This window comes from Habropoda laboriosa, unplaced genomic scaffold, assembly GCF_001263275.1.
Source record: "Habropoda laboriosa isolate 0110345459 unplaced genomic scaffold, ASM126327v1 scaffold99, whole genome shotgun sequence".
NCBI classification, from domain to species: domain Eukaryota; kingdom Metazoa; phylum Arthropoda; class Insecta; order Hymenoptera; family Apidae; genus Habropoda; species Habropoda laboriosa.
The window spans coordinates 627,073-652,240 of NW_017100239.1; the positions used below are offsets into that span (position 1 = coordinate 627,073).

Consider the following 25,168-nt stretch of genomic DNA (forward strand, 5'->3'; position numbering starts at 1 on the left):
CGCCTCCACCGTGTAGGAAACGGGCGAATCGAGGAAAGATGGTTTAGAACAGACGGTTACCCTGGCCCCGGAGCTACGACCTAGCGTCCCTAGTCAGCTCCGAAACAGCTCTCGGTTCGATCGAATCGACCGACAACCAATCCGTGAGCTAGAGTCGCGGTGATAAGATGGAAGTTTAGATTAAACCGTGAATATTTAAGGGCAAACAAGAGAACTCGAGTACACGGTGCTGCACGTGTGTATCTAGACGGGGCGTCGACTAAGGGGACGGTCGAAGCAACCGGAACGTTCTGCTTGACACGAGGACGGATTATACAGGTTTGTTTTACAGATTAACAACCCCGCCTTTTCGCGTTTCCTGTGTTACGGAACTCCTCCTCGACCAGACAGATTACTTTTCGGGGGGATTTTAACCCTTTTCCCGGTAATATTCAGCCACTTGTCGCGTACACGTTCAAGTCTGCCGTATCTCCGCCGCGTAGTGTAGGAATGCTGGATTATAAGATTGTACCGTGTGAGTGTTTGAAAACGATAGCTGTGTGAATCGGGTGAACGAAGGGTGCGCGACTGACGGCCGCCAAGAGTGAGAGAACTAGAGAGACAGAGAAAGAGGGGACGAGCGAACGAAAGGATAAAGGAGGGTGACAGAGACGCGGACGAGGCATTGAGAGTCAAAGTATCGTAGAGCGAGAGTCGAGTAGAGTTAAGTCTTGAATTATCTTAGTTAATAAATCTCGCGTACGACCAAACATTCCTATAACAGAGTCAACGGAGATCCTTCGTTCGCGATCCCCGATCTCTTTCTCGGCGGAAGATTTTCTGGAATTTCCGAGCACGTTGGTGTAGGGACCGTACGGTCTGCTTCTTCGTTCTAGTTTATTTCCTATTCGAAATTAGATATTATCCGGACCGTGCGTGCCGCGACGTGTACGTACACGCGTGGGCTGTACACACACGCCTGCGTTATTGCGCAGTCGTCTGTGTTATTGCGCTTTGTTATCAGATACGAAAACCTCGTTCGTGACACTTCAATTTCATGCGACATAAAATACACCCCGCAGCCGCATTTACTGCTTACGCTCACGCCCCTCGATAGATCCGCGAGTGCAGTTTCCGCCTTTATTATACCTCTCGTCAAAGGGGCATATCACGTCGAAAAAACGTATTTTATTCGTAACCTTCGTGCGTTGGTTTCGATTGTACGTTACTTTCTTAACCGAAGCGTTACGCGAGAACAGCTTTGTTGCATAATTGCGAGAAATTGCGAATCAAAGTCGACCTCAGATCGGCGAAGAACGGGTGAGTTTGCAAGGAGTTTCCGTGGTGTAGTGGTTATCACATCCGCCTAACACGCGGAAGGTCCCCGGTTCGATCCCGGGCGGAAACATTCTTTTTTTTTTCTCCACAAATTTCGGCGTTATCGATTCGTTTATTTGCTCCACGTATTCTTCGCGTGTAAAAAATATAGTTTTTGCATGTTACGGTAGGAATTTTGTATGTCAGCGCAAGCGTAGATATTGAAGTGTCGTCGAAGGCAAGAGACCTGCCGCTCTTTTGTTTTCGTGGTATTTATGGCAGGCACTTGACCTGCGTACGGCCAGAGAGAATGTTTACGATACGAGACAAGCGAGTTAGTGACTCGAAGTCACGCAGCTATCGGATGTCATAGGACCGATTGTTGATGGCGAGCAGCCCGACGTTGCGTTTGCTTTAGAAATAAGGACATTGTTCAGAACACGACGGTCTTGTGGATTCCAGAACCTTGGAACAGTGAGAGCAGATAGTTAAATTGTCCATCTCTCGCGCGTCATAGTTTTTATATTTGCTATCGTTAATATAGATATATCGTTTAACCTATTTCTAACACGAAGCTATAAGGAAAGATGGAATATGTGTATCAAAGTGGTGAAGTACAGGTATATTTAAAGAATTATGTTAATCGTTTCACGACAAAATCATCGATCGCTTCCTACACATTTTCTCCAACTTACTAAATTCGCGTAAAACGAGAGAGGAACCAAATAGTTTCCGTGGTGTAGTGGTTATCACATCCGCCTAACACGCGGAAGGTCCCCGGTTCGATCCCGGGCGGGAACATTCTTTTTTTTTTTTTCTCGCTTTCTTTTCGACAACGAGACAAGTTTACCTCTGCAAACTGCATCTTTCCATTTCGAAACGTTTCGTTTTTCGCCCGGTCGATTCCCCCGGATCTCGGAGAAAAATTCAGGCCGACATTTCCATTCTTTCTAGGGTAGAAAATTCAAACGAGAGACAAGGAGAAAGGGGGAGAATCTCGTAAGCGGCATGCCAGTCGATTACCCGTAAACTAGCGATCGCGGTGCGCGAGAGTGCATGCATTATGCAGCAGCCTCGTGTAACGATCGTGTATACTGGACCGGTGTGAGAGAGGTATCGCGTGTCCGGCGTGAAACTTTGATCCAGCTTTCGAGAGGCGTCGGATCGCGCGTTATAATCGTTCGCACGACTCGGCACGATCGCGACAGAAGAGATATCACACCGGCCGAATTGCGCAATCGGTCACAACACTCGCGCGTTGCCCTCGATATCAGAATTCGGAGCGATTCGCGATCGCGACGTGTCCCGATTAGAATTGCCAAACGTTCGCGCTCCGTGTCAAGAATGCTATCAGACACTTTCCAGCTTGATCGAAAGGGAATTATTTAGGTGTTCCGGTTACTTTTAATACGCCGTTAAAGACTTAATCTTGCTACCCGGCAAATGAGAAAGTTTACGGTGTTAAAGGAGGAAAGAAGATTTCGAAGGAAAATCCGCGAGCGGAGGAAAGTTGGAGGTTCAACGGCGAGGGAAAATGGAGAGAGAAGCGTGACGGTCCGTTGCCGAACCGTGAACAGACGACTCCCGTCGAGAGATTTCCAGCTCTCGCAACCAGCAACTTCTAATACTCGACGAGGGAATAGGAGAGAGAGAGAAAGAGAGAGCGCGGCCTACCTTGCGTCTTCTTCTCTTTTATTTCGCGACACCGATTCGACTGGGTTGGCCTGGCCTGGCCTGACCTGACAGATTTTTACAACTGTCCCGGTAGCTCTTTCTCCACCGCTGCCGCCGCCGCCGCCGTGCTCTTTCTTCTCCTCTCTGCACGAGGCGCGCTTTTGTTGCGCTCGCGCTTGCCGTTCGTGCATCGTTGACAATGCACCGCGGCAGAATAAGAGAGAGGCTGCGCACGCGACGCGTTCGTTCCTACCCACCTGGATAGCCAACGAATTAATGCAATCGTATGAGGGAACAAACTGGTCATTGTTCTCCACCTCTCTGTCTCTGCTTTCTTCCAGCCATGCTGCTGTTGCTGCGCCTCTCGCAGCCTCCCTCTCTCTGCTGTCGGCTAAAGTGCTCTTTCCCCTCGTTGTTCCCCCGCGGTATATTTTCGCGCAACGAGATTCGATATTGTGCGCCAGCGGTTTCCTTAATTACCCGCTCTTATTGTCCTGTCGCAGAAATATTCGGAAAGTACAGCGATAGAACGGCTGGAGTAAAGCGTTTGCCACCACTTTTTACCGATCGGATCAGATTAGTCGGAGATAGAGAGAGAGCGGCCGATAAACGCGCGATCCGCGAAGCAGATGGAGAAGAGGAGGATTTTTGTCCGGTGGAAGAGATGCGTGAGAACGAAAGGGAAAATAGAGGAGGAGAGAGCGGCGAACGCAAATGAAATTAAGCAGGAGTAACCGAGGACGCAAATAGTTACTTTTGAATTTAAAGTAACTCGTAGCTGTCTCCTCTGGAGAGTTGGTCGCGGTCGTCCTCGAGCATATTTGTCTTCCGGCTGGCGAACAGGGGAGGAGAGGGAGAGTCGCCGTGCAGAGATCTTCCTTTTTCTGCTTTTCGAGCACGTTACGTTCCGTCATCGAGCTCGAGGAGTTTTTGCGCGGGCCGCACGCCACCTACCCACCTCGTTCCTGAATGAAATGTAAATGTCACGAGAGGAGAGTAGAGGCCGTGAGAATCATCCGAGTCTTCTTTAATTACCTACTCCACTTTCTTTTGCCGCGTGATACCTTCGAGTGGCTCCGCTTCCCCGCGGTAATTACTTTTCACACGCATACCTCCGCTCTACCCCAAGTTCGCACCTCAAAGGAATCCCCGAGATGCAACGATGAAAGCCGTGCATCGAACGGATGCGTGTTTCGGATGAAATATCGCCGCTACCCGCTCGATACTGCCCGCTTTTAGCGCAAATAGAAACTGTATTTCTCGCAACGCCCTCGAGGGATATCCCGGTGGAAAAAAAATCACCGACGTTTTATCAGCAAGGAAGAACAGTTTTAGGTTAAGAAGCTCTTTCCAGTCTCCTTTTTTCATCCGCCGAGCGACGAGGGAAAAATTGCGCGACATATTTCACGCGGCAAACTCTCCGATGCACGTACGATACGTACATCCATACATGTAGGACGTAGACGAAGAGAGAGAAACGACGATGGTTGGTTGACAGGAGTTTGCCGGCTCGTAGAATAAACGCGGAACGATCGAGGCTGCAGTTGGTCGCGTTACAACAGAGTTTTACCGAGCTTCGATACGCGACAACGTCTTCTCGTGTATAGGAGGCATTTTTGTTGCCGCGATCGCGCATTTATCGCTGCTTTTCATACGCTTCTCGAGGTCAGGACGCGGAGATGGCGGAGGGAGGACGAAATCCGTGCTATCGCAATTTCCACTCCGCTGGAAGCTCTCGTCTCCCCGGCAGAGAGTAGGCTGGGAAAAGGTACGCGTATAACGTCGTAAAACGGCGCTTTGCTCGTTAAAGGAAGAAGAGATCACCACCCGTCGTCCTGTTTGCCTTCTCCATCCTCCCTCCTTCTTCTCCCTTCGATATCGAGAAAGGATTCGAAAAGGAACGGGAAGATTTTCATCCGCTCGGAACGAACCTTCGCGGTAATTTGCAGAGTAGTTTAATCGAGATTTTTCCAGCCGCGGCGTTCTCCTCCCTGCGAATTCACGAGGTGGAATTGCGAAAACAGATTTCCCGCACTATACTAGGAATATTTCTGAATACGAGATAGGTGAAAGCCATCCTGAAAGCCAGGCAGAAAGGGAGAAAAGAAACGGCAGAGAGCAGGAAACCGCGGGAGAAAAAGTAGCGTAAAGCGTACTTAACACGCCGTTATCGTATTATGTTTCGAAAGTGGTGCCGCGAACGCTAAAGGTGGCTCTGGAAACACACGGACACGGCCCGGGGAAGGTTAGAGGGTGAGATAACGTTACGCCGTGAATAACAGCGGAGCGAGGAGAGAAAATCGATCGATAAAAAGATTCTCCGTTGGTTCTCTGTTCGGTCGGCCAGAGAACCACCCGTTTCTCTCTGGGCACAGACGCAACGCGCGCCACAACCCAGGAATTTAACTTTGAACGCGGTACCATGGAAAGGAACGGCGAAAATGGCATCGAAAACGAAAAGCGCACCTGGACCGCAAGAATGTTCATCTGCTTTTCGCCGACGAATTTGCTCCCTCGGTCTATTCGCGGCAGCGTGTATTTTCGGCGAGACAAAGAGAGAAAAACAGATCGGTCGAGCGAGGTGGAAAATTTGGCCGCAAAAGCAACTGCTTGTTCGTTGGATCGGTCGTGGAAAAGAGCGAGGGGCGACGAGACGTATGGCATTGGAGTATTTCGGGAGCACTTTTTGAATTGCAATCACTGTCTCGTCCATCAACGTCGAGTGGTCGTATCCGGAGCTGAGATAAATGTGGCTTTCTCCGCGAACGACCGGCGCGCGCCACGCTGCTTTTCAAAAAGTCCAAACTTGACGGTTAACCCCGCTGACCGTTATTCGCGGCAGTTTCGTCGAATGATTTATTCCGTTCGACGGAGGAACGCCGAAACTGTGAAAATTGGCCCGGCATGGCCGATGACTGCGTAAAGACCGTTCGATAAATATGGGAAACATTCCTTTCCCCACGCTGAACGATCTCTGTTCTCTGTTCTCGCTCGAACGACCCTCTCGAGGGATGAAAGAGCTTCCTACGCTTAATTCCCGAAACTTCTTGTCCTCTAACTGCACGGAAAAGCTAGCTACTCCTCCTCGAAGGAAGTCATTAGCGGTCCTCGTTTCTGCATACATGCAGAAACTGGGACAAACCTTTTTGTTCTCCGAGCAACGACTCTTCTCGCGATAAACCTAATGCATCGTTGTAAAAACTCGAGTCGGTGGAGGAGGAACGATACACGCGTATATACATAAATCGACGTGCCTGCGTTTCCAAACGCTCCTCAACGTTAGGTAGAAAAAAGTGCGAGATAAATAGACGGAGAGAGAGGTACCGGGGACCCTTCGAGTTTCGTAAGAAACATCGTGCATCTTCCGTGTCCCTTAATTGGGACGCTACGTTTTAATTATTTGGAGCAGCGTATTTTGCAGGGGTAGTTTTCGACTGTCTAACGGGAGAGAGGGGGAAAAAAAGTTGGGAAGAAAGGACTCTTAGGACGAGGAAAGTTTACCGTGTCCCCGAGCCGGGCCAGAGACTCGGTTACAAACGAGACTTTTCCAACTTAATGGACAGAATGTGTGTTACGCCGGAAGTTGAGAAATACGAACATCGTTTTAATACGTGCGCCGCGGGTGATCCGGGGCAGATCCGGTTGATACGTGGTTGTTGGAAGGATAAAGTGACGACGACGATTAGATTCGAAAAGATTCGGCGTTGCTAACGATGACAAGGCTTGAATTCACGGTGCTAGATTGTGCGGCATAGAGAACGCTCGGCGTTCTCGGGCGTACTCGGCGTTCGAACAAGATAAATGGCGGATAAAAAGGAAGATTCCCACGAAAGGCTCTCTCGAGCAGAACGGGGTGGAAGCCGATCAGCCAACCTCCTCGTTCTTCCTCCGGTCACCTTCTCACCCTGGCTGGTAAGCTTCAGTCAGCTTTTACGCCTGTCGATAAACACTGATTGCATCCTCCTCGGGTTAAACCGTTCCACGACACTTCTAAATGTTTGCTTTTACGGCGCCGTTCGATCGCGCCTTTTTGCCCGGCTGCATTCGAAACATCTGCCCCCGGAAAGAGAAGAGAGTGAAATGGATGAAAAAAAATTCTCGATCGACGTTCGTTTCCAAGCTTAATTCTAGCTGCTCTGCGAATCGACGTTCTTCGGTTCGAACGAAGTTTCCAAGGACCGTAAAAAAACGCTGCAGAGAGGGTGAAATCGATTGGTCTAGCGCGCGCGATCAACGGGTGGGGCCAAGAAGGCGAGAGATTATTTAGCCGGGTCTGACCGTTGCGTGACCGCAACCACTTCTATCGGGCCAGTGGCGCAACGACATCAAAGCCGACTCGAGTGCTCGGCCATTTCGTGCCGGTTAAATTCTCGAATCGCGCGACGATTTGCACGACGATGCTCCCTGCAATTTGTACACATATACGTACCACCGGCAGCCGTGTGCGATCCCCATAAACCTCGAAATATCTAATGCACGTCTGTTAATCAGCGAGTTCTCCAATTATACGATTCCCTTCTCCAATTACAGGCCGCGTGCGGCAACGCTCGTGTAACACCGAATTCTTGCCGATACGAAGGAAATTACTCGTAGATACGTAGAATTGCAAGCGGCGAGTGACATTTCGCGGCAAAGTCTGTCGTGCGAAATTTTAGATAAGCTCTGCCCCCCGTCTACCGACCGGGGGAAAAAATGATTTCCTGTCGACGATCGATCATTCCCGGACATGGGTGTCGTTGGTGGTTGCTTGGACGAAAATGACTCGGCAGTGTGCGAACAGGTGTGATCACGAAACGGACGTTACTCTGGCCATTGCGTGATCGTGGCCACTTCACCTCTGCTTTCCGTCCGTTTGCCACGCAATTACGACAAAACGTTGCCTGCTTTATCGGGAATTGGTGAAAACGGCGGGATATTAAGTGATAAATGCGTCGTCTTCCTCCTTTTTCACACGTCCTCGTCGAGCAGGTCGAAACAATTTGCTCGTTTAGGAACGAACGTCGGTACGCGTCCGTGTATCGTGACGGTATCCAGGCAGCGGCGAGACAGAACCAGGCATTCAGGTAGCGAGGCAGCGAAGCAGCGAGCGAACCGAGGGAGCTCAGTTTGTCTCGTTGCATGCCCTGCATAAATGTGCAGCGATGCACGCGAGAGAAACTCCACGCCTCGTGTATCGACACACCGACGCGCTTCACGAGCTAAATGAATTTTGAATTTCGCGTGCGTCACGCGTTCCAGTTGTTTATCATATATACACACGCGTGCTCTCTCCGCCGTATGCAACCCGCAGCTACAGATTGCATCGACTTCGCGCCACCCCATCCTCGTATTTTATCCAAACCCCCCGCGGATCGTTATCTCTCTATTGATCTACACTTTACCGCCAGTGGGCGAAATACGTGGAAAATGTCCCGGCGAGTTGGATGCCTAAATTTTCAGACGTTGTTCGCGCACGTTTCGAGTGACTAATGTTGCAAAAGTAACGCGCACCGATGCATCTGCACGTGATGCAATGCTAGCGGAACAATCGACACGCGCGGCCTTATCGGTTACTCTTGTCCGGCAGTTACCATTATCGATGGCGATGGCCACCACTGCGGATTATTTGTTGCTGACAGTGAATTCATCAAGCCCGCGATGCACCCTCGTGGCCAATTCGTTTGCATGGCCAAACAAATGTGTGACACGCGCCCCTCCCCTCCTGTGATAGGATCGCCTTTCGCGAGAAGTGAAAAAGTAAATTGATCGTGACGCCGAAATGGCCAGAGATCAATTATTTACAAAACCGGCACGACAGGGAGAAGCGCGCGGACGCTTGAAAACGTCAACGCTCCTCCTCTCTCTGCCCTCTACTCTACAAAGTGTGTTCTCGATGAGTGCGCGTTTACCGGTTGGAATACCGTTAGGCGAACGCTGAAACGATCGTATCGATGTGTGTACCGGGTGACACGCAAACGTAAAGTCGGGTTGTACGCAAATAACCGGCTAGGAAACGGCGTCACGGTGCAGTCGGACGTATCCATCTCGGCCGTCCGCATAAATCCCTCGGCGTCCCATAAAGGACTAACTCGTCGTTTATCATGCACGTTTCTGTCCACCGTTTTCGCTCTCCCCGGAGAGAGATATCAACTGAAAAGGAAAAAGATTAGGCGAAGAATTTGTTCTTTCTGGAACTAATTGAGTCGGCGAGGGAGAAACGGTCGGTTCGATTACCGGTGGTGGTGCGAGAAAACTAATTACCGGCGAGCAACCCGCTCATACGTTTCATATTATCGTGAATTTAAATCACCTTCTTTATCGCGGCGAGGTATTTTGTTGTGGGTCGACGGGTGAAAGAACGACTGGGGGCAGACGGAGAAAAGAGAAATATATACCGCGGGTCCGATTATTTAGAAACGAACAGGCGATAGCGATAAAGAAGGGAAAAAAGAAGGGGGGGGGGTGGAAGGAGGAAAGTGACGCGTCAGCGAGCGCGTTCTTAGAGGAAACTGGATGTATACGTATGTATAGGGAAGGTAGGACGCGACCATAAATCTCGGAACATCCGTAAATGCCATCCCACTTCATTTTTCATGCTCTCCGTTGTCTCTCTCTCCGGGGAGACACGCTCTACAAATGGACGGGTGAATGTTCTCAGGACGAAATTGGAAAACCGCACGCGACGAGCTTTCTCTTCTCCTCGTGTATCCTCGTGTATTAGTGTATCTACGCTAATCTTTCAATTTCGCTGGAAAAATTGATTCTCGCAGGAGGAATCAGCCTGTTCGAAATATAATTGGCGAAATGGCGCGTAGTCTCACCGCCGGTGGTCTTTGACCCCCCGAGGCGAGCGAGAAAAAGGCAGGCAGGCATGGAGGAGGAGGTTGGTTCGTGGACAAAAGGCGCGGACGTGGATTAGAAGGGTACGCGAGATGCCAAAGCCCGGCGGACTCGTGTGTGTAATTTACATGCATAATTGAAGCAGGCTGGCCGCCGGCTTCGTTACCAAGCTGCCTACAGCCTAGCCTGTTGATCGCGCCACGATTCCCTCGCCCTACTAATTAGTATTTGAAATAACGCCCGAGTGTGCGAGCTCTACCGGCTGCTGTTTGCCACCCAGAACATTGTATATCGCCCAATTATCTCGACTCGCTGCCAAGTTCAACTTGTCCTTCGTTAGCGTGACAAAACCACCTTCTCCCTCGAGCCCATTTTTCCCCCGTTGCTAACTTTCACCCTTAATTGTCCTATCTGTCGCGGAACCTGCTCCTCCGCTCCGTTCTGGTCCAGTTCCAACTGGAAATTCTATCGATAAAAGTCTTGGTAAAAATCCCTCGGTGCTAGGAAAGTTTTTCTTTATAGAGGATAGATTAGAGAGAGTCTTTATCGCGGATTTCATTGATAGTTGCGCAGTTCAGGAGGGATGCGGAGCTATGCGGTTCTGGCGAACTCCAACAGTTTGGCGGTACACGCGAGAGAGAGTGTGTGTGTGTCGAAATTACGCGGCATCGAGACCGATAACGTCGCGTGTATTCGTACGCAACGGTGCGTGCCGACGCGACGTGGCGCGGCACGGCGCCAGGCAATTTCGTATGCGACGCCCGCTAATTAATCACTCTTTGCGCTACGTCTTTCGCTTCGCGTCAGACGTTTCGCGTCGACTCCCCGAATTGCTTATGGATACGCGAAATTATGTTAACGATCGGACTGGAATGTGGAAAGTGACGGTAATTTCGTTGCAGAGTACACGAAGACGAGTTGCGTGTAGAGTTCAACGTACAAAATCGAGTTTCGGTGCAGTATGCCGGGGCGTGACGAGAAGCGCACCTTCGAATCTATCTATTCTCGCGGCGAAATCTCATTTTACACCTGCAGCTTGAAATTTCCTCGATTAGGAATCCTCCGTGCGCGTAATAGAGCTGGCATAAAATTTCCGGGAGATTAATCGAGAAGGGAGAGACGCGCGTAGATGTGGAAGGGGAGGGCGGTCGAAAAGGGAGCATAGAAGCAGTCGGAGGCAGAATCCTCCGGGTAATTAATGGGAGTTAAGTTGGCGAGTGGGCCAGTAGTCTGCGTCAGCTGCACCTGCGCGGGAGAGGTAGCAGGATCGAGACGCATCGTTACGAGACCGTATGCCATTCGGACAATACGGCCAGACTTTTCGAACCGTTTCTGGGAGCACGAGGCTGGAGCGGATTTGGCGCGAGAGATTTTACGGTAAATCGACCGGTTCGAAAAGCTGTAAGGACGGAGAGGAGGAGAGAGGGTGAGCGTAAAATTTCCACGACTGAAAAAGCCGAGATACCGGAGGGGCGAAGGTTAACCGGCTGGAAAGAGCCGCGCAAAGGTCCCTTAACAAAAGCTTTATTATATCGCGTCTTCGGGGCTATTCGACGTTATTAAACGTTCTACGCTCGAGTTTCTTCGACGCTGTGTGTCCGTCCTCCTCCTCTCCCTATTCTAGGCGCGTCGAAAGAATGCACTTACAGACGAACCGTTCAACTTTCGCGTCTAACGGAGAAGGAGGAAAATGAAATATAGAGTGGAGTACAAGAGGCGAAGAGGCGATGGTTCGGTTCGGTTCCAGTGAAGCTGTTCACGAGGGAGACAAAACTGGCGAGCAAACAGCTCGGAATGATTGCCATTGATGCGGTAACCAGGGTTATCCGAATGTTTCACCGCAAACCCAAAACAAACGAACGGAACGAGTTGGCTTGGCAAACAGGGAACGTTTCGCCGATTTTTGCGGGTCCAGCCTCGCGTCAATGTTGTCCGATAGAAATCCGGGGTTCGTCACCCTTGCGGTCGTTTCACCGCATTATATTGTTACCCGTTAAGTTTATCAATTCCTTTCGTTCGCCAGCGGTTAGCAGCCCTGTCAAAAATCCCTCCAACTGCCCCCGTTGAACGAGCCAGAATCCTGCCCCCGCCACACCTATGAATTGCAATCGCTGCGTCGCGTCAAAAGCCAATTACGTCATAGACTGCATCGATATTCGGCAAGTTTCAACTATCGATCACTTGGACGATACGGTGATTAACCGAAAGTCGCGCGTTTGCAAGCTTTATCGGTTCGTGGCTTTTTCGTATCGGCCAACTGCACGCCGACCGTTATTCACCCTGTGAATAATTCGTCCCCAATAATCGTCTTATTGTTGGCGAGTGCGTGCTCTAATTTCAGCGGGAAACGGAAGAATTTCCGTTTGTTTAAACTGGACGGTCGATGTTAATGTAAAATTCCGAATATGCCACCGGCACCAAGTTATCCTAATTAAAATCTCCAGACACTGGCTCCCTTTAATCAGTTGTATTCCTCCTATCTCTCCGGCTCCGCGAACCTACTTAAACAACTCCGGAGATTTGCCGGAGTCCGTTTGCCCGTGTTGCCCCAAAGATTCCACCAATTTACCGGTTTGCGCTCGGAGCCCGTTATTCACTCTCCGTTGCGAGGGGGATATATGTACATATACAGAGAAGCAGTTTTTCTTTCACGTCCAGCCAGAGGCCACCGTTTGACGCGTCTGAGCGAGTAATCGAGTAAAAAGCTAATCCGGAACGTGGCACGCGTTAATTCCACCAAGTTGGCGAAATTGCAGACGTAAATTTACAAGCTCTCCCCGAAGCGGCCAATTATTCACACCGCCGTGCATATTTCCGCGAAGCACGTAGCCACATTTTCTGTTCGGTGTCTTATTTAAATGCAAAGAGAACTTTCTAACGAGCGCGCTCTCCTCGTTGCCCAGCACCGCCACCCAAAATTTCCTCCGCCAAAGTTGAAAAAGAAGAGACCGCGTTTCTTGCTCCCACGAAAGTCTTCTTCTTCTTCTCGGCGCAAAGCGCACGCGTTCTCGACGAAGATAAAATCGGTCGGTGGTCCTGCGATGTGCACGCTACAGCGGAGGTGAAGGAGAAAATGAAGCGGCGCAAGAGGAAACGGTCGATCGGCGGTCAGACGGCTGGTGCTTATGTGTAGCAACTGCTGCTATAAACTGCGACGCGATAACGACCGTTGGTGGCGTATTGTGTGCATTGTGCGCAATCACGAAGCTCGCGCTGCGAATTCACCGGCTCTCCGTTCAGCTCTCCGCCGATACGTCACGCGACGTAAATAATCGCAGATGCCGGTCGACGCGTAGAAATGTGACGACGAGAGGCCGAATAACCACCGTGTGTGCGATTGTTGGGGAGCGCGTCGTGCACAGGAGTGAAAACCTAATTTCGCTATTCGCTGCGGCGCTCCGGACAGCTTCGTCCCGTGTTTAATTGAAACGTAACGCGAGAACGAGCAGAAACTCGGCCGAGAATTGAAATCGTGATCGGAGAATCAACTAAACCGCTCCGTTTCTTTCTTCCTTGTTTCGATTCGTTGGTGGCTACCTTCCCGGCGGAATATCCGACAAATTATGCTAGATTAAGCCCTACATTAGCGCCGATTATTATTAAACGTCGTCTCTCTCTCTCGTACTGGAAGTAATCGGTTGTCCGGACTCTAACTTGCAGTATTTTTATCGCTATTTCTGCCAGCCGCAATTACTCCTATTCCGCTCGAGACGGACTAAAGAGACTTTAATCGCGGGGTTTTGTTAAAAGAAACGATTGAAATGCCGATGAAATGGAATTCCCTCGTACCTCGATATCTTTCCTACGGAACGTCACCGACTAGCGTAACTTGTATTCAAATCTGTCTCTGCATTGTCATTTTCACTGCTCCGGGATGCTCGTAAATTCGAGGAAACCCTGTCCTCTCGCCGATGGAAAGAGAGAGAAAGTTGGATTTCCTAGACCGTTGACCGGTGAACTGAAGCGAAAGAATATTCCTCGAAATAACGTTTACATCTTCCGCGTACCGTTGCGCGGCAAATAAAACGCTAGGACGGAACTGTTGTTGCCCGGGAGCTCGCGACAGCTTTGATTTATTACAACGTAAAGGTAACAATTACCGGGAAACAAAAGAGTAACGTCTTACAGCGGGTGGAACACGGCAGAAAGAATCGTAAAATGGAAATGTTTCTTCCTCCGTGAACCGAGATTTTTGGTTCGTGGAAAGAGGGACGAGGAAAAGCTTTCGTGCGTTCGCGTGTCGGTGAAAGTGCAAACCGACTTTGCGACGTTCGAAATCGCTTCGTTCGTGCCCATCGAGAGAAATGATTTCGGCGTTGGTATAAAGACTGGACGAGTTCCTTCTTAGAAACGTACAATTTTTTCCACTTTGTTCGCTGGAACGACGGCGAAAATACCTAATTGCGGGAAACAGCGGTTGGATAATAAAGCCGAAAGAGGGGAAGAAGGTTTCTACCACTCTGGTGTTCTCCAGTTAGACGAACGTTCTCTTAGGGCAGAGATTTTCTCCGCTGGCAAGGAGGAAATTTACGAGCGAGCGTTACGCAATCACAGGTCTCGTCCGTGACCCTGCACAATAGAACCGTGATTGTCTCTTCCGCGACTTTCTATGCTATTGTGCGGAGAAATACGTGTACTTGCAGCACTCAAAGTGCTCCCTTTAGAAAACAAGTAAAACCTACGAAATTGCCAGTCTTCCGAAATATCTCCCCGCGTGCAACTATTTACTCGAGATCGTTCGAAAGTTCGATAAGGCGAAAGAGGAGAACACTTTGCATCGATATTCGAGCGACGACGTCTCCGGTCTCGTCACGCTTGGAAATTAATCGTCCGTGTTCCCTCGTTTGAACTGGAACATCCACTAATTGGAACGAATCGATTCTTCTTCGAATCTGACACGCGAGCATTTCCGTGGCGCGATTGTTTGAAAGGCCGTTTAAATCTTGGCTGGCTGGGGGGAGATCGCGGTCGCGTAAAACAGCGTTCGCAACCGAGTCGACAGAGACTGAAACCTGACAACGGTGACACACATGCTCGCGTGGCTCTCCTTCGCCGACTCGGCGGCGATTCGGTTCTACCTCGTACAAATGAAATTTCCCTCTCGATCGATCGTTGGAACAGCGGGGTAACGCGGAAAATAGCCGGTTTAACGGGCCGCCTAGTGTCCCTCGGTGGAGAACACCGAGAAAACGGCGTGCTTTTTTCGCCAACGAAACAACACATGGTAATCGAGCAAATGAAAGCTCGTCGGGACCGAGAAAGGAACGGAAAACGGGACAGGTTCGAGTGGATATGGTTCCATTCGATCGCATTCGTCGCATTCCGCGCGCGCGTTTCGACGAAAAAAAAAAAAGAAACGGAGAAAAAAGAGCAGAAGGAGAGAGGGATGCTGCTGTTTCGCTGCTATTTCCATGGAAATTGAGCACTTGGAGAGCCGGCAGCCACTCCAACTGGCTTCGAGTTACTCGATCCGAGTTTTATTCGTGACAGGTTAGTTTGAATTTGGACCAAGGGAGGACGAAACAAAGCTGGGAAAAAGTATTAGCGACAGAATAGTCGTCTGGAGGCATCAGAGAAAGGCTCGATCGATCCATCTTGGCGTAGATATCGAAAAGCTTTCAACGAATCCTATTAATTTCCACGCGGTAAACGCAAAGTCGAAGCGAGAAACTGCGTCGGGGTTTTAGGATCCTGGGATTGCTCCCTCGACGACGTAATGTTTTCGCCAAACGGACAAAGGAATATCGAAAGAACGTACGTACAGGCGTTTTCTTCCATTTAGGAAAATGGATACCATCCCGCGGGATATTTCCGCGTGAAAAATGGCCGCAGTCTTGGAGCCGAGGGAGAAAAATGGTGCAACAAATATGTATTAAATTCTTCATTCGCCGCACGATCTATCGTCGCTGAAAAGATATGTGGCGCGGTTGATTGGAAGTTTGAAACTAACACGAGTTTGCCTCCTCGACCGAACTCCTCGAGAGGGAGTGAGCAACAATTAATTTACCAGTCGAGTTCGCAGATAATGAGGTCAACGCTTTGTAGACGCTCGGGAACAAGCGGATTAATTAAGCGGTTAATCGGAAATGTTTAGTGCGTGTAAGCGCCGTCTTCTCACGGCGAAATCTTTGCTGCCTAGTCTGAGCGATCGGGCACCCCGTCGAAAGTGCGGTCGATCGTCGGCCGGAAAAAAAAGGAAAGAGATAAAGAAGGGTGGACGATTGGACCCGGGGAGTGGGAGAAAAGAGAGATTCGTGGAATGCGGTGATATGGAGCAGGTATGCGCGATTTAATGGGGGAAAGATATAGAGTGGTAGATACTCTGGTGGGAAGGAATTCCAAGACAGGAAGATTATTCTTGGAGAAAACTGCAACGCCGTGTAACGTTATTGCTCCCCGACTGTGTAAACATAAATTCCCTTTCGAGATACAATCATCCGTGCGCCTGGGGAACGCCGCTTTCAGCTTACCTTCCTTCCTTCGGCTCTCAAATAAATAAATATTCGATCGCGATTGTTCCGAGACGGAGTAGTAGAGTTCGCGTAAGTGTATCTCCGTGGGGTCTGGTGTTGATACAACGGCAACGATGAATCACGTATAAAACGGATTAATAGTTTACAGGTATTCGTTTAAATTACAAAGTTTCACCGTATCGAGGAGATATAGCCGAACGGTTAATAACGCCGCGCGGCGTGAACAAGAGGCTGATAAATGACACCGTGGTAAATTAGCCTTTGAAAGGTTCGCTCTGGATAAAAGTGTAATGCACCAACGGTTGGACGTGGATGGGGGAGGAGGTGAAAGCTGAACAACCCTTCGAAAGAGATTTCGAGTTGATTAGCGAGCAGCAGGACCCTAATTAAGTAAGTTAACGCGATTACCATACAGCCAGCCGCAGCATCCGTAAGTCGTAAGCCGGTTCATTAGCTACTTTTCAAGCGGGAACTCAACCTGCTGCTATTCCACCGTGGTCGAATACAGAAAAAACAGAAAAAACAGAAAAAACAGAAAAAACAGAAAAAACAGAAAAAAATGAACCCATATTCCTCCCTCTCTGCACTCGCGTTTCTGTTTAATTCGCGCGAATTAAACGCTCGGTCCTTTCGATCGAAAATGTCGGCGAGGAAGAAATTCCGTGGTAAATTGGAAGCGTGGCCAAAGGTGGGAAACGATGCTGCCGGGAATATTCCGAGTGACGAAGGAGGGAGGGAATGCGACGAATCGATGTAATTTCACGCGTAGCCGACGATCACTCCTCCACAAAGATATTCCGAGGGTGTAGCTCTCTGGCGCGCGCGCGCGCGCGCTAATTACCTCGTAAATATTCCACTCTCTCTTTTCATGCTACTTTGACCGAACTTTCCGTACGTACACACGGGTGTATATTAATTTTCCGTGAAAATTCTTCGGAGAAACGCGTCGCCCGGAGCGGCAATAATTTTCAGATTAAAGAGGACTCGTCTGAGAATTGGAGGGGGGATTCTCGATAATTACCCGATTCACGAGCGATTTGTTGGAAATACTAATTTTAAAACAGAAGCGTACGCCGGAACGGATAGATAAAGTGCAAAAGGTTTAAACGGTTGTAGGTAAGCATGGTAACATCCTGAAAGGTTTTTCGTCACCAACCAACAGATCCGGCCGGCCCGGCCCGTTTAATAATCCATAACGGTGTCGAGTAAATTGGAGCCGTAACGCAGTTACGGAACGCTTTCAAACAAATCGACAAAGCAAATTGTTTTTTACGAAAGGACAGAGGCGTGTGCTCATCCCCCCGCTCTGTCCCCGTTTCAGCCAACTCGCCGTCTATCCGGTTCAACCGTCCGAATCATCGTTCCACAGACACCGAAAAAAAAAAGAAACACCTTGTTCCGCGTTACCAATTAACGTTACTTCCGGTGCAAATAAACGAGCAGCTCGCTTCAATCGAGAACGCAACGCGATGTCTAGGACTTTTGTGTTTTCCACAAAGAGATAATTATATGTACCGAGCGACGCGGAAGCAAACGATTGGCGTTAGCGATAGGTACGCTTGTCGTTTTCACTTCGTTCACGACGAGGAATCCACCAGCATGTTCTCCCGTATACAAATATCGGACTTTGATTGAACTTTCGCTTCGACCACGTTTGCTCGTTCAAGATTCGAATAGCGAGGATCGTCGCGATTCGCGAAAAGTAGCGCGGTAAAAATGGAATCCGGTATCGAATTAAAGTAGAACGGTTTTTAGCGGGGGACGAGCTGTCGCGGTTCGTTTAGAATTTAGCGGCTGGGTAAATTTATTCCATCCCGCTCGCCAGATTCGATTAACCCCTACTTTCTCTCATTCCCCTCCCGTTAATTATCACCCTGCCTTTCACAGAATTTCTCCTGTCCTTGGTTGGAAATTTTCCGCCGAACTGCGAAACAAGAGGGAAATTCGGGAGACGACGGGACATCGCGAAAGACAGGGGGTAACGCGCGTTACGGTAACAACTCTACCGATAGCGTCAGCTGTCGATGACGTTGACGCATTGGCCGCGTCGCCCGATTATTCGGATTATTCGACGTTACAGCATTAGGCCGCGTTCCCTGTCGTAGAATTACAAATCCTCCGCGGCACGGGATAACGAACATGACGAAATAATCCGTGACGTGTAATAAGGTGTCGGTAGGTGGAGAGAAAAAGAAAGAAGAAAAAGCGCTCGCTCTGTGGTCCGCACTTTTGGGCGAGGGCCAAGCGCGCTTATTATTCCCCCGGTCTAGTTCCGTTTTAACTTGGAAGCTGGCGTGCAACCGGTGAAATTTGAAGTTGGCTTAAAATATCGCGAGAAAGGTTCGAAGGAAGGTCCGGTTCGGACCTTCGGAACGAAAGGGGAAACGTGTCACTCTCTCGCCGGTAAGAAAGTAACACGCGGAATCTTGAAGAAGTGGTGGTGGTCTTGAGTGGTGGAGATGGAAGATGGGAAAGAATAGTTATCGGTTAACCGTTTCGCATCGAGGCCAGAGAGTGGCCGAGGCGGATCGATTCTTTGCACGAACGTCGTTCTTCCGATTCGCGATTCCCTTCGAATTAGCCCGGGAAGCGATATTACGAGCACAGAGGAGGCGACTCGTAAGCAGTTGCACAATTTTTATTATTGGAGAAAATATGAAATTGTTACATCGGTCGACGGCGGGGTTCGTTTTACATTTTCGAATTGGCTCGTCGAGTTCACTTGGGCCAATTGCTTACCGATTCGATACATTTTCTCCCTGCAATCCGACAGGCTAGTTCTGCAACAGCGATACGCATTGTTCCGTAATTGCCGCGTCGCGACCATTGTCTCGAGCAGCGTATTGTGGCTAGATTACCGATTACCGACTACCGACTTGAGGATATCTCTGAGGGGACTCACCGTTCGCCTGAGAACAGTCCTAATGGTCTCGACTTCCTGTCTCGTTGGCCAGCGCGCGTACACCACACCGGTGAGCAGCACGAGAAAAGCGGTGATCCAGATGGTCCATGCCAGGACGTTCTTCGTTCTGGCAAGAAGCTTCTGGGCGGTCCTCGTCGAGATCACTTCTTGCGGGGGGATCTCGAGCTTCTGCGCTTTCCTAAGAATATCCTGGAGTCGTCTCTTAGCCTGCTCCACATCCGGCACCCCCATTTTCTTTATTTTTATCGCGCCTCCACCCCGTCCGTCGATCCGTGCTCTGACCTCGCAGGATCGTATACCTGACCTCGGGTGCCGCGCACGCCTCGCCAATCGAGACGTTAAGAGAAGCACGCTTGCAGACGCGTCTCGTACAGACTCATCCTCCTCGTGGAAACGGCCGATTCCCTGCAAAATTTCATCTCTTTTTTCACTTCCTCCCTAATTTCCTTTCTCAACCGCGATAATTCCGCACGCGGCAGGCAGCGATTTAAGAAGAGAGGCCGCGGAACGGAAGTGGAAGGGAATCGAGGTTAGGCGAGTGATCCAACGTTAAACGAGTCGGCACTTAATTCCACCCGAGGAAGTTGGTACTAGCGATCCCCGCGCCCCTCCCTCTGCCCTCTAATCGATTCTGAAATTATTCCCGGCGCACCGCGGTAATTACCTAATAATTCTGGAATCGATCCACCGACAGGAACGATGCAGCACAGCCACACACCAACACAGAGCAAGAGGGGGGAGGGGAGCGAACCATCCCTTAATTTCTAGCCCGCGAAAGTTCGACCTACTTTTCGGCCAAGCCGGGATTACAAAAGGTTCGTTCGCGCGACAGACGCGGCGGCAACGTCTCGCACCGACTAATTATTCGCCCCTGGATTCGGCGGTCCGATTTTTAATTATCGACGTATCGGTAGAAGCGGCGCGCGGTGCATTCGTTTTTCAGGTAAATCGAGCGTATCGCGACGAGCGACCCAATTTTCCGCCGCGGCGAACCCACCGGAGAACGTTTGATTATCGAGAGAGAGAGAGAGAGAGAGAGAGAGGGAAGAAACTGGTACTCTCCATGAAATTGTTTCGTTCGCGCGACTAACGCTGCCTCTTTGAGGGTCGTTCGACGTCGAAGGATCTTACCTTTTTCCCCTCTTGGGAACGCTACTGGTCGCTGGAGTTAATTGCGGTGAAAAGAAAGAAAAAAAGAAACCGAGGAGAAGGGGAAAAGGACGAGTGGCGAGCCGTTCGACGACGGATTATTATTATTCCGTGGGATCGTTCTTCGGTGGCCGGTGTACTTGAAACTTTAAAACTGCAAACTTGGAGCGCTAATTGCCCCGAAGCGTGGCCGTGGGCGCGCGAATACGCCGGGTTACATTTGATATTCCATTTGCGCCGGAATACACACCGGCCTCTGGAACCTCCCACCGGGCTTCGGCTTTCGTTACTTTTAATTCAACAACACTACAGCCCCGGCGATAATTAATTTCTCGGATAATTCTCTCCGTATACACGTACGCTTAAAGTTCCCCGCCCTCCTCCACCCGGGGGGAGGAAAGTTTCACCGTTCTTCCCCTGAATTATACTCGAACACCGAAGGGAAAAAAATCTTTTGTGAATCTTGGAGAAAAGTTCCGCCGCCCGAGCAACTTTCCACCGAGGAACGCTAAGGGGAAAGAGCAGTTTATCTTCCCGGAAGAACTTTTCTCTTGTATGCCGAGGAAATACCCTTTCGATCAAACCGCGCCAACGAACCGCAACACCGTCAGACCGGCCTTCTCCATCAAGATTTTCCCTTTTCTCCAACTCTCTCTCTCTCTATCCCCCCGGAATTACATCCCCCTTTGTACCGTTTTTAATCCATACAGTTTCCACCGTACGTTTCGCAAGTAAAGTCTACGTCTAATCGAACTCGAATCAATTTGCAACAAAGAGGATTCTCCGAGAAGGACCTCGCTCGAGCTAGACATCCGTCAGAACGAATCGAGTCTCTAATTTCCCTTAATCAGGTCGGTGAAATTCAAAGGGATATAAATCCCCACGATCGATATATCCGTGATCAAAGAGACCGATGTCGATGCCGAAGGTTATCATCGCGGAGAACACGTACGGAACACAGGTAGAACTTTGAATTGAAACAACGTGCCGATCGTGGAAAGGGGATATACGTTCAACACGGGTTGTCAACCGGTGCGGTTAATCGTGCGATTCGTTACGAAGCTCGATGTTTTACAGCCGCGAGCGTTTTACACTCCCTTACTTTAAACACGGTATCTTTCCTTCCTTTTCCGCGAGCATTTGTGATCGAACTGGCAGCGTACCTCTGACAACGTGGTCCTCGATCGCCGGACAATGCGACAGAGAGGGATTACTCTTGGACGAAGCGTGGAGGCGCACGTTCTGTAATTGGTAACGGAGATCCACCTCGAGGATCTGGTTCGACGGCTGGTTCACGGGGTGGGATGTGAAACGTCCGGATCTAAGTGTCTGAGAAGACGTTGGCGAAACATCAACAGGAGCATTTATCCTCTTTGCTCCTTGGCCCAAGTAGAACTTGTGCGGCTTTTTACACTTTCGCCCGGCGATGGAAGAGAAGAGAGAGCAAGTGGCGCGCAACACTGAGCGGAGAGACACACTTCACAGAGAAACGTTTCGCGAACTCGTTTCCTCCCTCCGAATCCAGTCTAGGCTGCGGATGCGTGACTCGGGGGGATGGTTCGAGCGAGAAGTCGTGTGGCGAGATGATGCGCGGAAACAAGGTCACGTCGGGAGGGATCGATCGATGGTAACCCGAGCGAAAACGGGCAAGAACTGACCAGCCTCGTCGAGGGTAGCTGCCCTTATAGATATAAGACGGGAGGGTGGCGCGTGCGTACTAGTTGCTCGCGCATGCACGATTCGCGGTCGTTCCACTGCGCTTTCACGCTGCGGACCGGCCGTCGCCGGGCTCCGGCGGAAGAATCAGTCTAAAGATCGAACGGGATTGGCCGATCCGGAGGGAGAGGAAAGTCGGTCGTTCGGTCAGAAAGCGACAGTGGTAAGGTGCATGCACCGGCTAATGCCCCGGGAGCGCGCAACATTCGTTGCCTCGAGCCCTATTCTATTCGCGGATTATCATCGCCGCGCCGGATGAAAAAGTAATTCACCAGGCTTCTCCGCTCGCTCTTTTATGCCCGGTCACGTTCTCCACCTCTCTGTTTGCCCATGTTTATCCGTCGGCCGGCAATTTTTACATCGTCACGCGCCGCGATAATGTTGCGCGCTTATGTGATCGCGACGAAACAATTATTCCGACCATTATTTCATTTGTTGGTTGGTTCGTTCGTTTATCAGGTGCATATAGTATCGTCGAGTGAATGCACGTTTCACACAACAGGAAGCTGGGTAATGTAATTAGAAAGAAGGTAGAGATTTGTTGGAATTTTCATAGCGAAACTTGGTATCGATTAGAAAGATATATACTTTTACGAGGGATATCTTGGTTAAGCACCCAATTACGCCGCGAGAGTAACGAGACACCTTTTCTGGATTTCTCTGGTTGAACTTTACTCGGATATCGCATACGCCGAAAGCGGTTTGCCGTACTTTCGATTCACATGCAATATTATAGAGACCTGTTGCTGACGAATATTTACGTACTATGCCAGAGTCAAAGTTCTTCCAGCTTGGCCCGTGGCAGAGAGCTGGAAATTCCGGCGAGTTCGGTGTCGTTAACCGCAGGTGCATCCGTCGAAATTGCAAGATAACGTTTAAAAATCGATAAAACTACCGGAAGAAGACATCTTTCTCTTGTTGAGGACTGCGGCCGAAGGAAGGTGGAGAAACGCGGTCCAACTGTTGGCAGAGGAAAGACCACCGGCCACCGTCGAAACGACGAATAAAAGCGAATTTATCTCGAGGAATTATTTTCCCGTCGTTTCTTCTTCCCCGCTTCTCTGGTGTGTGCGTAGAGTTTTGTTGCGTAAATCGTTGGAATGTTCCAACACGCGTCGCTTTCACCTGTCCTCCTTTCGGCGAACCTTTATAGGAAACTCCTCGAGAAGCTTGACGGGAAATCGATCGGAGTTAATAAGATTAAAAGATGTGACGCTTGGAGCGAAGAAAAGCAATTAGCTCGTAGAATTTAAGCGAGCGTTAATGGCGTCGATGATAAGCGAGGCCTGACGCACCTCCAGCGGGAGAGAGTGGGTGGATAGAAGAGAGAAAAAAAGGGTGGGAAATAAACGGCGAAACGAGAGTTAATTTCCATTCTCGTGATAAATTTAGGTGCGCAGCATCAGTTTGCCAAGTCGTTAGCCGGTGTCGTTATCGTTCCTTCCGGTTCACTCAGTAGGCGCAATTATTTTTCTTCGGCCCCTTCAAGAGAGACAATCGCGAATCGCGGCGATAAGTAGGGGAAATGGCCCTCCATAGAAAGCGACGCGTTACGGCAAATTAATGTCGAGCGCGCTCCGGTCTGTGCAATCGTCCGCGAAGATAACGAGATTGTTAATTAGCGAAGGGGAGGACACGAGGTGACGTGTAACGTAAAAACGAAACACCCGTCTATCTTTTAAAGGTCGCCCGGGTACACAGGGGTGTACCTCTCCGCCTAGAAAAGGCGAAGCCTACGCTCCAAGAGAGAGATAAGAGAGTACCGTACAGGTTGATAAAAAGGGGAGGAAAACGGTAAGAGAATGGAAATAGAGAAAGAACGATCAGTATGCAAAGTTGTACGAGTCCGAGCAAGTAGAGAATAATTTGACGCTGTTAAGACGTTACGAGTACAGTTTATCGCGGTCAGACACCGTTTTCGAAACACTGTGCGTCGATGGTCCAATGGACAGAGTAGCGAAAGACAGGAAAAGGGTGGAGAGGGCAATAAGGGAAATTTAGTAGAGGAGTATCGCGAGTTAAGTCAGAGGGTGACGCGAGATGAATTTGGGAGATTATGAGCGTGCGAAAGAAGGCGTACATTTGAAGGGTGAGGATAAGAGCGTGGTTCGATCAAAGAGGTTGAAACCGAAGCGCGATAACGATCTTCTGCACGAGGAGGAGGAGGAGAAGCTGCAATTAACGAAGCATCGTTGACCTGGAAAACATAGGCGCGTGACGGGGGTTTAACGGGTGACATTGCTGGCAAAGGGGCGTAAGTGCTTCGCGATTAAAAGTTTCACCGCGCGGCGAAAGTGAAATCTCGACAGAGATCGACATCTGAATACGCGAAACCAACTCGCTCTTTATATTATCTCCTTCTAGACAACCCTCCTCCGCTTCGCTTCCGTGAAAATCGAATCGAACGGTTAATTAAAGAGCGTATCGAACACGTTGCATTTTATCGCCGGACATACTTGACCCTTAACCCTGCGTTAAGTATCGTCCAGGGTAATAGCTTTTTTCAATTCGTTGTCCCGATCCGAAATTTTCGAGATAACGATACACTCTATAAGCGTTTTTCCACGCGGAGGAAGTTGAAAACGCAAGCTTGCCGAATATTCTCGTTATTTCAAATAATCGTAGAATCGAGCGAGATGAAACGACACGCAGCAATAACGTCATTGAGCAATTGGCTTAAGGCGGAGATCGCAGTGGCGATACGTCAGGATTTAATTGCCAGCTCGTCTGCCGTGTCGGTGTATTAGCTTCTCCGCCGCCTCCTAATTTCAATTATTATCCCATTCGTTATTGGCATTCGTACCGCCTCTTTTCGGCTCGGTGTCCGCGCCGAAATAAATCCCGCTCCCCATTTACCCTCCATTTATTCCCTTTTCCCTTTCGCGTACTCTCTGCTTTATGACGTGCTCGTAAACGTGACCCGTACCTAACGTACATTTTTATCCGCGATATCGGGCGGAAATTAACCGAGCAATTGAATAGAAAACAAGAACGAGGGGCTGAAAACCGCGGAGAGGGAACGTTTAGGTGAATATAAAAGGGGAGGCGACACCTCTTTCGGCCTCGAAAACCTCTCTGCGCGCAAAATCTACAAAGCAAACTTTTTATATGTTTCATT

The 25,168-nt window shown here is 49.7% G+C and overlaps 1 protein-coding gene and 2 non-coding genes across 3 annotated transcripts in view; 2 read left to right on the forward strand and 1 right to left on the reverse strand.

Annotated features, from left to right (window-relative positions):
* The window catches only part of LOC108571837, a 47,407-nt gene extending 27,991 nt beyond the window's left edge, over window positions 1-19,416 (reverse strand). The window contains exon 1 of the mRNA XM_017933977.1: window positions 19,165-19,416. Coding sequence (XP_017789466.1) covers window positions 19,165-19,416 — 252 coding nt within the window. The remainder of the gene's footprint in view (window positions 1-19,164) is intronic.
* On the forward strand, window positions 1,315-1,387 carry Trnav-aac. The gene has a single exon. It is a non-coding gene; the product is annotated as a tRNA-Val (tRNA).
* Trnav-aac lies at window positions 2,025-2,097 on the forward strand. The gene has a single exon. It is a non-coding gene; the product is annotated as a tRNA-Val (tRNA).
* Window positions 19,417-25,168: the final 5,752 nt, after the last annotated feature.